A 12,688-nucleotide genomic window follows, 5' to 3' on the forward strand; every position below is an offset into this window, starting at 1 on the left:
ATTGAGGATAAAGGTTTGGAAAACTTCCTTCCAGTATATTTCAAGGCTCGGGAAAGTCCAAAACATGTGAATAAGGGAGGCCTCGTCCATTTGTCACAGCGGGGGTTGACATCTGGATAGAAATGTGAAAGTTTAACTTTAGATAAATGGCCTCTGTGCACCACCTTGAACTGTAATAGACATTGACGGGCACAGAACCAGCGTCCCAACCCTCCATAGATTCAGAGAGGCCCAGGATGCGTAGGTTTTGCCGCCTGCTCCGTCCTTCCAGGTCCGTGACTTTAGCCGGTAGCTTGGTGTTATTTTCACTGGAGCATGCGTTTTCCAGCTCACAGACATGCTGGTTTAGGTCTTCCGAAGCAAGCTCGAGAGATGCAAGGCGCTGACCGTGATCCTCGACGATGAACCGGACTTGGTCAAATTTAGTTTCCGGCAAGCTAAAGGAGGTCTTAAAGTCAGCAGCTAGCGCCTGGTGGTGCTGGGCTAGCAGCTCAGGGAGAGCCTCCACCGTCCAACCAGCCAAGTCGTCTTTTTTCCCGGATTTGTCATAACAGAGTTTTGTGATGGTATTAAGGAGTGAGGAGGATATAAAGTTAAAGGTGGGCAGGAGCGCCGCTAAGTTTCTTCTACTCCATGAGGCTGCAAACCGGAAGTTTTTAAAAGTGAGTGAGAACAGCAACCGAGCAGGACTAAAATTCAAAGACGTATTGTTTCTCCCTTCAATCAGGACCAAATAAACCGAGCCTGAGGTGTGAAAGCACCCTGCTCAGTTATTTTGGTCTAGAACAGAATATACAGCTGCCTCGGTGGACTACATAACTGAAAAGGTCAATATCGACCCAGTGCTTCGGCACATTATGAGTCTCCTCTGATGTAAACATGGTAAATGTGTGGACTTGTGGAAATGTTGTCGTGCTGTGTGTTGCAGATCTGTGTACGAGCCCCCCTCAGACAGCAGAGGAGCTGGAGAGCAGGAACAAGCTGCTGCGCCTGCTGGACTCTGTGATCGATGCTCTGGTCTGGGCCATTTCCAAACTGGGCCTGTCGACCCAGCAGCAGACTCTGCGCCTTGGACACCTCACCATGCTGCTCTCCCACATCCGCCACGTCAGGTACAGCCAGAGACGGCAGGAAACAGTTAATCTGCAGAGGAGGGAATCGAAAAAGCACACATACCGGCCAACTTCATGTCTGTTTTATTACTTCACTCTCACAAACATATTCACAGTCATGCTCAACGGATATAAATAATGACAAAAAGAGACGACACTGCACTTTCCAAGGAGCTAGTAAAAACATCCTTGTTCAAGGTGATGGTGATGATGATAAAACTTTATTTATAAACCACTTTTCATACGAGAAACAAAGTCTGTTTTTTATCTTAAGATAAAGAGAAAGCTGACTCTTAAACAGTAATTTAAGACATAATTGAAACAGCTGCATGCAGCTATAATGAGAAAGAGGGTAAGAAAGCAAATCATTAAAATGATTAATTTTGGGAATTATTATTAAATTGGTTTTAAAAGCTTTTATGAGCCCAAAGAAAGTCTTGAGACCACGAAGAGCAAATTTTCATTCTTTTATATAATGTTTTTACCTGAAAGTCTTGTTTTACTTTTGTGAATTTAGTAATATTACATCTAAAGCCTGATTTGTACAGTTTTAGGAAACTAATGTGGTTTTTATGATTAAAATTGCATGAATATCAAATTCAGCATAGCTACAAAATATAAATCAGGGGACTATTTGTTGTTTGACAACAATATTCTAACATGCAGAACAGGAGTAGGAGACAACTTATTAAAAAGAGGGTAATTTATGGAAAATATCAAACAATACTTAATGATATTAGTTACTTTTGCTACAGTGTGTGATGCTACAGAGCAGTTAGCTGGTGTATGTTGAAACACAAACTCTGACCTGTAATCCAGTCTTTCTGCTCTCTCAGCTTCACTGTCGTCTTCTCGTCCTCTGCAGTAACAAAGGCATGGACCATCTGTCCACCATGAAGAGGAAGAACGTGGTGCTGGTGTACAACCTCCTCCTGGAGATGCTGGACTCCAGCACGTCCAGCAGCAGTCAGCCGCCGTCCTCGCCGAGCTCTGAGACTTACTCTGAACAGCACCAGTATCCCCAACCGCCGTCTCACCTGCAGCCGGGCTCAGACCACACCCTCGCTGACCACACCACTGTGCCTCCACGCGGACCCGCCGAAGTCCAGATGCTGGACAGACACCTGCAGCCGCTGTCCCTCCAGTCCTCGCCTCCATTTCAGAGTTTAGTGGCGGCTCACATGGACACTAACGAGTAAGTCACAGTGATGGAGGAAAAACTGGGATCCTTTACTTAAATTAAAGTACCAGTAGGAAGTGGAGTAATAAAAAAATATGCTGCAGTCACAGTTTTACTTGATTTTAATGTAAAAGAGAATTAAAGACAAAAGGACAATTATAAAGCAGAGAGCAAAGAAAGACTGCAAAGGATGAAAGGGAAAGGAAGGAACTGCAGGAAAAGGAAGACAAAAGACAGATGTAAGGAGAGAAAAGTAAACAAGACAGATGGAGAGAAGATAACAAGGAACAAATAACACATTTTAATCGTGCAATATTTCAACATGTTGCACCATTAGAATTCATTGTGCGCTTTTAATACAGTGTTCGATCTTTAGTTTGATTCTTACCGTTTGCTGTTGAGCCATCATCACAAGAGTTTGCATAATATGATGTTAATTCGACTAAAGAAGAGATGTGATGATCGCTGAAATTAGTTGGACAAAAAAGTAGAGATATCAGTATCAGTTATTGGGTAAATGAGTTGTTATATACCGGCATATCAGATATCACAAAAAAATCCAATATCGTGCATCCTAGTAAGACATAAGGTGGGAAGAAAGGATGAGAAGAATTGAGAAGAAGGTAAGAGGAGAAGAGTAAAAGAGAAAAAGAAATGCAGCAATGGTGAAACATAAATGAAAGAAAATTAATATTTTCTCCTTTTTTTTCTTTCTCGTGTTTAAAATTATTGGTGATAAAGTAAAAATAATGTCTCAAACTAATCTGTAGTGTCTGAACTTCAGTAACTGTACTCATATGATTCACCTCGGGTTACTAATTGTAAAAACTTTCCTCACAGTTATAGCCATCCGGAGCACTGGTCAATGGACACGGGAGACGCAGGTCCATCAGTGGAACCAACAGACTACATCATCGCTGAACGAGTTGCCATGGAAACTGCCTGAGAGGGGGTGACAGGACTGAAAGAGACTAAATGAACCTTTAATGGCTTTCCACCCCCCAAAGATCGAGGAGAGGACATTAAAAAAGGATTTTAAAAAAGTGCTTTTGTGAGGTAAATTTTTTTTCCTGTCGAGATGTTTTTAGTCTTTAAAAAAAAATGTTTTTGATTGATGTATATTTTGTGTGCGTAAATATTTCTTGTGAATGTGCACTACAGTCGGTGTTCGTGAGGACATCGCTGAACCTCTGCCAGTCAGTTTGAACTCTTTTTTTGATAAACAGTATTTGTATCTTGTTTTTCACATTGGTGTAACATCCAGAACAAGCTGTCTACAGTCTGCAGTGCATGTGGTCAACACGGTTCACATCCATTTCCACAAAGGGTTGTTATAGCTAAAAAAACAACAAAAAACGGGGTGGTGTTTTCTATCACACTGTGGTGTTTTTCTCCTTCACTTCTACTGTGTACTTTGGTGTTTTAATCGGTGCCTGTTTGGGATTTTTCTACTCTCTTTGTACAAACTACACGTTTCAGTGGAGTCAAGAAGCGGCACTTCGTGGCCTTTTAACATCATGACTGTTAACTTGAGCTTTTTTGTCTGTTCATCCGGTTAAACTAAGGCTGGATTCACATAATGTGACATCTGTTCTCGGCACCATAGACTTTATAAAAGAAGCGGATGTTAACATCATGGCGTCACCCATTGAGTTGTTGACTTCTGTTGTAAAGCTTTAAATTTGCCATTTTGGCATCTAGGATTTTTTTTTTTTAGCCAGAAGTGACCATTATTGGACAAGAGGGTGGAGCTGTGGAAGAGCAAGTTTTAGATCAGACTGATAACCCCACGACACACATGATGGCAACTTTTTAATTGCAAGTTGTTAGCCACTCCCTATTGCATACCAATATATCGTCAATTTCGTTATATATGGCAACATAATTTACAAAGTGAAATTCATGTTGCACCGAAGAAAACTAAAAACTCGTGATTGAGACAGTAAAGGAATTATGATAGTGTTTACAGAGTTCACCATTTAAAGAGGGATAGACAATCTTGACTTTTTAAATTTTTTTTTACAACCAGTGGATTAGCCCCCTGCTGGCCATTTGGAAGAATTCACAAAATGCCCACAGTCGTAAAATTTACAGAAAAATTCTGAAATTCGAAAAACTCTTTTCCAGGCCAGAATGATTTGGAAAAGTTTAGAAAACATATTTTTGAAAATTGTTTAAAATAGGTTCATTAAACATGTCGTAACGTTTAAAATTATAATTTTAAAATGAATTGTTGATTTAAAATCTGGTGCTGCGTTGTGTGACTGTTAAAACATTATCTCTATCATATGATACACATATATTTATTACATTTTATTAAGGCTTAAAATGATGCACAATCAAGAGCTGCTTTGAATGGCAGTTTGTCAGGTTCTTAGTTAAAACCATCCCCTCGCTGCTCCACAGCTCGATACTCTCGTCCAAATGACAGAAAGAGGCTTCAAAATGTTTCATGTTCATAAACTAAAGGGTGATGTCATGATGGGTTTGTCCATTTTTTATACAGTATATGATTATCTCTAGAAAGAATTGTGCACTACCAAAATAAAAAGTTGCTTTACATTTCTATAAAACATTCCATCGAGTTCATGTCTGTCAATTTAAAATACTACTGACTGAATCCGTGTGAGTTCTAACTTTAGACTAAAGAGTAAAGCTAACTCTTTATAAAGCCAAACAAGCTAAACGGCTAAATTTATGTAAAATATCAGCTTTTTATCAAACTGTTTGAAGTTTGTGTTGCTACAAAGAAAGCAAAATGGAGAAAAAATAGGCCACATTAACTTGCATTTGTCATGATTTTAGCAGATTTAAGTGTTGCAAAAATCTAGGGATGTTTATCAGTCTATTTTCTATCATCCTTTTTTTAAAAACACAAACCATTATAGTCAGCACAAATGTAATTTTAATAAACCAAAACACAGCAAGAGCACTTAAAATGCTGTACCAAAGTATACGAAACCAGATAATATTAATTGCAATTATTTTTCGTCCACTGAGCTTCCTCCCATGATTTAAACTAACATCAGTTAGCTGTAACTTGGTGGCAGTGAACATTGCAAACTATTCATTTTTATACTGAATTCAAGTAATTATGGGTATATACTATATCATATTTAAAGTAAACATTCCCTTTTAATTACTGTTGATACAGAAAATTCTGTATGAAGTGTACAAAAGAGTTTCAACTTAAACAAGGAAAACAAATATGTATGCAATTTTATTTTGGGTTTGTTTAGGTTTAGTTTTAACAAAGTAACTGATCGTGATGGTATCCTCAGTGGGTTTTTTTGGTATAATTTATGCACTTTCCCAAATGGATAACACGTGAAGAAATAGCTGAATATGAGCATCAGTCCAGAAGTGGCTCGTTTAGTTGTTCTTGGCCTCACAGACCCGAGGAACTGTCGGCTTAAACTATTTGTCTTGTTACACGTTTAAAGCCTCGTGTTTTGGGCTTTTGTGCTCTTTCCGATTATGTTCTCATTAACACACCACTGTTCTCTTGGAAGAAGAAACCAGTCATTTATTCAGTACCATCCAAGTTCGAATAGCTTTGTTTTGATCTGGCCAAACAATCAAAAAGAGTAAATCCTTCAAAATATTGGATTTATGCCCCAAACGCATCATTTAGGTCCTTTTTGGAAGTTTGTGCAACTCGTCTGCCAATGTCAATCCAGCCTTAGTGCCAGATTATCCTGCCACTGCTAATATGTTCACTATCCTTTCTTTTATGATGTCTGTAGCTTGTACATGCATGCAAAAACACACCAACACACACACACACACACTCATCTGAATCTGATGCTGAAAATGTTTCTTCGTGCACAACACAAACACACACGTTCATGTCCTGTGTAAGTTTTTGCCTGTCGGTCTTTCTCTAACCCAGCGATACAGTAAACATACAGCAGCAAAATCATGGCAAACACAGTTTATTGTCAATCAAAAAAAAGGACAACTATACATCCCATAAATAAGAGTTCACAAAATAAATCAAACTTTACACACTTTTTGTTGTTTGTTTTGTGTTCTGCTGAGTGTGAGTTGAGGCTGAGAGTATGTACAAATTAGGCTCAAACACTTGAGTTTCAAATCAAACACACTGTTTAACATTTAGGATCAATAATTCTAACATTGTAAATTACGGACATTTAATGATCTTTGATTGTGCATGTACACAGCTACATTCATTGCCCAAAGGATCACTTACATTCATGTTCTGCTCTGAGTCTGACTTGTTTTTATCACCAGTCCTTCAACTGCATGACTGAAGAGTTTGAAAGCAGCGCTCAGGTAAATCGCTCATGTGCATTACAGTATAAACCACAAATTTAAAAGTCAGTGTTTTAACCTGTTTATGTTTGATGCCTGCAGATCTTCACTCCTCGGGGCTCGGACGACTCAGACATCATTGAATGAGTAAGAAAAAACATAAATTATTCTTACAGGGGTATAATTTAGATAATTTAACATGAGATGAAGGTGTTGTGTGCTCTTTATTTAACAGATGCCACCAGCAGCGACTGGATGGAATTTTCACAGCAGCTGCTGATTTTAATCAACTCATCCTTCAGCTCCAAAGATGTGGCAGGATCAAGGACAAATGTAATTTTTTTTTTTTCTAATTTGTTTAAAAAATGACAAATAAATCTACCTTCTACCTTCTTCTACCTTCAAATAGCAGTATGTGTTTGCTGCTGTTAATGTCTGAAAGCAGGACTCCCTGCCAGAGCTAAATAATATTGTTGCATAAATTAACACCAAATCAAAAGAAAAATTCCCTTTAAAACTCATTTAACCTGATGTAACATTGATGTAAATTGCTGCAATTTAAACGACTAAGGGTTAACGCCCAACTCTGCAGCCGTACTGAATTAAAAGCCTGTTAGAGCGAATAATATTGTTTTTTTAGCTGCATATAAATCTGATTGCTGAATCCGTGTATAAGAGGTCCTGACACACCAAGCCTTTTTTTGCTGACTTTGCATTTTTGCAATAATAAAACATAAGCAGGATCATGCTGCTCCAATGCGTGATTTTATAGGGCAGGCTGGTACCGCTGAAACAAAAGAGACTTTTTTGCTTACTTTGCATTTTTGCAATAATAAAACAACAGCAGGATCATGCTGCTCCAGTGTGTGATTTTATAGGGCAGGCTGGTACAGCTGAAACAAAAGACTTTTTTGCTTACTTTGCATTTTTGCAATAATAAAACAACAGCAGGATCATGCTGCTCCAATATGTGATTTTATAGGGCAGGCTGGTACCGCTGAAACAAAAGAAGCTTTTTTGCTTTCTTTGCATTTTTGCAATAATAAAACAACAGCAGGATCATGCTGCTCCAATGTGTGATTTTATAGGGCAGGCTGGTACCGCTGAAACAAAAGAGACTTTTTTGCTTACTTTGCATTTTTGCAATAATCAAACAACAGCAGGATCATGCTGCTCCAATATGTGATTTTATAGGGCAGGCTGGTACTGCTGAAACAAAAGAAACTTTTTTGCTTACTTTGCATTTTTGCAATAATAAAACAACAGCAGCATCATGCCTCGCCAATGTGTGATTTTATAGGGCAGGCTGGTGCCGCTGAAACAAATTAGACTTTTTTGCTAACTGCATTTTTGCAATAATAAAACAACAGCAGGATCATGCTGCTCCAATATGTGATTTTATAGGGCAGGCTGGTACCGCTGAAACAAAAGAAACTTTTTTGCTTTCTTTGCATTTTTGCAATAATAACACAACAGCAGGATCATGCTGCTCCAATGTGTGATTTTATAGGGAAGGCTGGTGCCGCTGAAACAAATGAGACTTTTTTGCTGACTTTGTGTTTTTGCACATAAGAAAACAGCAACTATATGCCTCTCCAATGTTTGATTTTATAGGGCAGGCTGGTACCGCTGAAACAAATGAGACTTTTTTGCTGACTTTGAATTTTTGCACTTATAAAACAACAGCAGCATCAGGCCTCTCCAGAGTGTCATTTTAGAGGGCAGGCTGTACCACTGAAACAAATGAGGAGTGACGGGCATGACTTTGCCTCTCCTGCCAGCTGTCCTGTTTACACAGACACTGTTTTGGCTCCGTTTCTACCTCTCGTTGTGACTCAGTGGCGAGACAACTCTGTCCCCCCTCTGCTTTTTATGCAGAATATATTGTTGGCTCTTTACCATTAGTTCAGTTATGTGGCAAATATGATTTATACTTTCAACATCTGATTATGTTGTGTATGTGTTAACTGGCCAACTAGCCTCTTAAAGCCATGCAGTCCAGGACCCTGTAAATCTGTGGATGCATTTTTTTTTTTAGATTTACTAACCTCCACAAAGAAGGTCCAGTTTCATTTCAAAAGTCTAGAAGAGCCCCATGAGTGAATCATTTCATACCCATTTAAGTAAGCAGAGGGCTAAATCTTAATCTTTTAGTTTCCTGTTTGAAAGACACATACAGATTACAGCCACTTGCTGTTATGGAGAGTCATTTATTCTCACACAGGTGCTGAACGTATGTGCTTGTTGGCTGTTGGCCATAGTCTTCACGGTGTGTTCAAGCTTTATTTTAGACAGAGACAGAGGACATGAGGCATTGTAGCAGCCACCGTTCCTCAGTAGTAGCTCTGATGTCAGCTTGGTGTGTCTTGGCCTTACCCAGGCAGTTTCTAATGCTAAACTGTTAGCTAAAAGCACTTGATTAACTATTGTTATGTCAGGATGTGTGTTTTGACACTTTCTGCCTTTCTTTCAGTGGTCAATAATTGCCCAATGTAGCTTTAATTTGGGGATCTGCGTCAGTTTAGTGATCTGCTAAAATACCTAGTAACCACCTCCTAACCACTGGCTATAAAGTTAACATAATCTTAGGAAAATATCTCAAACTACTGCTCCCTGTTAAATTACTTTAAAGATATTCCAGTGCCACACTCAAACTCATACTCAGAAACAATAATTTAGCTTTTTTTTATCAGTAGTTTGCCCTTATATACAAAATCATCAATCATCATCAATAACACCATCAAAACAACATTATCTGATAAAGTTATGGTAGTTCTGTTGGCTATAGAAAGGCATGTCTGCAGATGAGTCACTGCCATCATTTTAAAAAAAAAAAGTCATCTTACAGATCGTCACTTCTTAAATATCTCTAAATTAAGTTTTCTGTACAAAATGTGCTATCAACAAGTGGCTGCCTTCTATGGAAAACAGTACAAATAGCTGCAGTGGTAAAAAATGGCTGGTGTATTTGATTTGTGGATGCTTTGGTAATAACTGTCCTTTAAAATAGATCCCACAGACTGCAGTTAAATTACAAAAATTAAAATATACTGTAGATAATAAAATAAATTGTGAGACCTTTTTCTCTTTGCACCATGTTTTGAAGATGTTTGGTGGGGACGTTAGGTGGAAAATCTACATATAAAAATGACAAAACTTTAAAACGAATCAGTGATATGGCTTCTGTTCTTAAAACTGCGGAACTCCACAATCAATAAATACATATTTAAATACACCAATAAAGTTAAGTCCAAAAAAATAATAAGAGGAGGCCTTCGAACGTGAAGGGTGGTGCTTTTTCTGTGGCAGGGAGAAAGTGTCTTTGCACCTTATCACATGTCACATATGTCCCTCAGTCCTCCTCTCATCAGGAGAACTTGCTGAGCATCGTGGCAGTTTTCATGTGGGCGGAGGGCCGTTGGTGTAGCGCAGCATAGGGTAGAAGGAGCGGGCGAAGTTGTTGGACAGTGTACAGCTGTAGTTCTCTTCAGACAGAGGCACCAGGCAGGCCAGAACCAGCAGCACGAAGAAGAGCAGGTGCAAGGGGAAGGCAGCTCGTAGAACCCGGTAGAAGAAGGGTCGCTGTGGGGAAGAATCCCTCCTCTCCTCCCTGAATGAGAACAGAAATTATTAGTTCAGGGTTAAAGTTAAATCTAAAAAATGTAAAAAGAAAGCAAAAACACAAAATGCAGTCCCAGCTGGTAAAAGTTACCTTCTAGTTGCAGGCTGTCCAACTGCAGCTGCCTGTAGACCTGCAGCCTCCTCCTAAAGCAACAGACAAGTCAAACATGTTCATCACTTGTGTCTACCTCCAACACCAACATTAACAGCAGCAAACAAAAACTGCACTGCTATCTGAATGTGTGAAATGTAATGTCAGTTTTCCAGTGGTCCAACATTAGAGTCTAAAGTGTGGAGGAATCGATCAGATCTTGTACCGAACTAAAAGTAGAAATACTCCACTTTAAGCAAAATGCTGCATTCAATGTATTATCGACAAAACGTATTTGAAGTATCAAATATAAAAGTAGTCACTGTGCATAGTGTCACATTTTGCAAAGGCACACTGGAAAACTTTTTATGTCATATTATACTGACAAATTTATAATATTCAAATGGCATACAATATTACAGTGGACATTTTTATAAGTAATACTACACATATTTTTTGTGATAAGCGATATACTTTGGCATTTTTGGACATTTTTATGTTGTACTATACTATGCCATTTTGATGAAATACTATTGTTCACAATTTTTTTAACATTTTGGTAGGAAAGTAGAGTATCGCTTTTTACTTGTCATCAAAAATATTGAAAAAAATATAAAGTATATTATGTCATAAAAATATTGGTAAAAAAAGGTTGTACAAAAAAAGATGAATAGATTAGAGACACTACACATACATAAAAGACACAATATGGGGAAGTTACGTAATAGTTACTGTATACATTGATCTGATTCATACCCAGTGTCCCCAAATCAGACATTGGTCCACAGTTTTTATCTGTTTAAGTCCAAATTTTATTTAAGTCATGAGATTACAACTGTTTCTTTCATTTTTACAGCAAAAGATAAGTCCTTCCATTGATTCAGTGTCCTATATTTTATAATATAGTTCATAATATTGATTATTGACTTTAAATCAAGCATAATCTATTAAGTAACAGGAAAAACCAGACCTTCAGTTCTTTTGCCTTAGACACGATCCTGGTTAGTAAATTCTGTTTCATAACCTGCACTGACAATTGGTAATTAAAACTGACTGAATCGTATTGAAATCTTAGGTCAGGTCATTGACAAGTTCTCTGAGAAAATCATTGTCATTTAGAAGTTTGCACCCATCTGTTCAAATATCAATCGGAATCAGAGGGAAATGCAAAAATTAAAAAAGATGTATGTAACTTTACTGTTCAAGATAACTAAAAACAAAAAGCATGAAAGAGTTGTTATCAAGGCTAAGTAAGGTCTCTGTCAGTCTTATCTGATGGTGTGTTTGCTGTCTTTCAGGAAACCTCCCCAACCAGCTCAGAAACAGACAGCACTGTTCTGGGAACACTCCACTTTCCTCTGCAGCTACACAAAGGTAAGCCTGAATATTTACCGAAAGAATTTCATGACATGGTTTATCGTCAAAAATGCATCAAAGAGGTCATAGTATGTCATCAAAAATTCTTAAAACATGTCAGTATATTATATTGTCAAACATGCCTCAAAAATGTCAAAGTATAGTCTGAGGTCAAAAGTGCATCCAAAATGTAACAGTATAGTATGCTGTCAAAATACTGTTCTATTTCGTTAAAAATTCATCACAAACATCATAGTGTGGGATGTCGTAAAAAACTCCACAAAAATGTCATAGAATGGTATGTTAGCAAAAGTGCCTCAAAAATGCCCCAGTAAAGTATGTCTTTGAAAGTCAGGAAAAAAACATCATAGTGTCATATTTTGTATATTTTTTGCTTTTTTGGTCATTTTTTCAACATGCTATATTATCGTGTTTTTGGCCATATTTGTAAGTTTTAATACTATGGCGTGCATCAACACGCTCTTTTACGACATTTTGAAGTGAAGTGAAGGCAAAAATGTCAAAAAATGGCATGTCCCAAAAACAGCTCAAAACACCTCAAAACAGCATAAAAGAGCGTGCTGATGCACGCCATAGTATTAAAACTTACAAATATGGCCAAAAACACGATAATATAGCATGTTGAAAAAATGACCAAAAAAGCAAGGCTATAGTAAGGCAAAAATGTCAAAATATGGCATGTCCCAAAAACAGCTGAAAACACCTCAAAACAGCATAAAAGACTGTATTGATGCACGCCATAGTATTAAAACTTACAAATATGGTCAAAAACACAATAATATAGCATGTTGAAGAAATGACCAAAAAAGCAAGGCTATAGTAAGGCAAAAATGTCAAAAAATGGCATGTCCCAAAAACAGCTCAAAACACCTCAAAACAGCATAAAAGAGCGTACTGATGCACATCATAGCATTAAAACTTACAAATATGGACAAAAACACGATAATATAGCATGTTGAAAAAATGACCTAAAAAGCAAGGCTATAGTAAGGCAAAAATGTCAAAAAATGGCATGTCCCAAAAACAGCTGAA

At 37.8% G+C, this 12,688-nt stretch overlaps 2 protein-coding genes across 3 annotated transcripts in view; one reads left to right on the top strand and one right to left on the bottom strand.

Moving 5' to 3' along the window:
* Positions 1-4,867, top strand: part of esr2b (estrogen receptor 2b) — a 28,736-nt gene extending 23,869 nt beyond the window's left edge. The window contains exons 8-10 of the mRNA XM_042501201.1: positions 929-1,112; positions 1,978-2,307; positions 3,133-4,867. Coding sequence (XP_042357135.1) covers positions 929-1,112; positions 1,978-2,307; positions 3,133-3,238 — 620 coding nt within the window. The 3' untranslated portion in view covers positions 3,239-4,867. The remainder of the gene's footprint in view (positions 1-928; positions 1,113-1,977; positions 2,308-3,132) is intronic.
* Positions 4,868-9,931: 5,064 nt separating this feature from the next.
* LOC121953918 (nesprin-2-like) overlaps positions 9,932-12,688 on the bottom strand; it is a 77,608-nt gene continuing 74,851 nt past the window's right edge. For both annotated transcript variants that reach the window (XM_042501200.1, XM_042501199.1), the window contains 2 exons: positions 10,280-10,332; positions 9,932-10,177 (listed from right to left, as the gene is read on the bottom strand). In XM_042501200.1, the coding sequence (XP_042357134.1) occupies positions 9,967-10,177; positions 10,280-10,332 (264 nt within the window). In that variant the 3' untranslated portion in view covers positions 9,932-9,966. The remainder of the gene's footprint in view (positions 10,178-10,279; positions 10,333-12,688) is intronic.

Source organism: Plectropomus leopardus, chromosome 14, assembly GCF_008729295.1.
Source record: "Plectropomus leopardus isolate mb chromosome 14, YSFRI_Pleo_2.0, whole genome shotgun sequence".
In the NCBI taxonomy this organism is placed as follows: Eukaryota; Metazoa; Chordata; class Actinopteri; order Perciformes; family Serranidae; genus Plectropomus; species Plectropomus leopardus.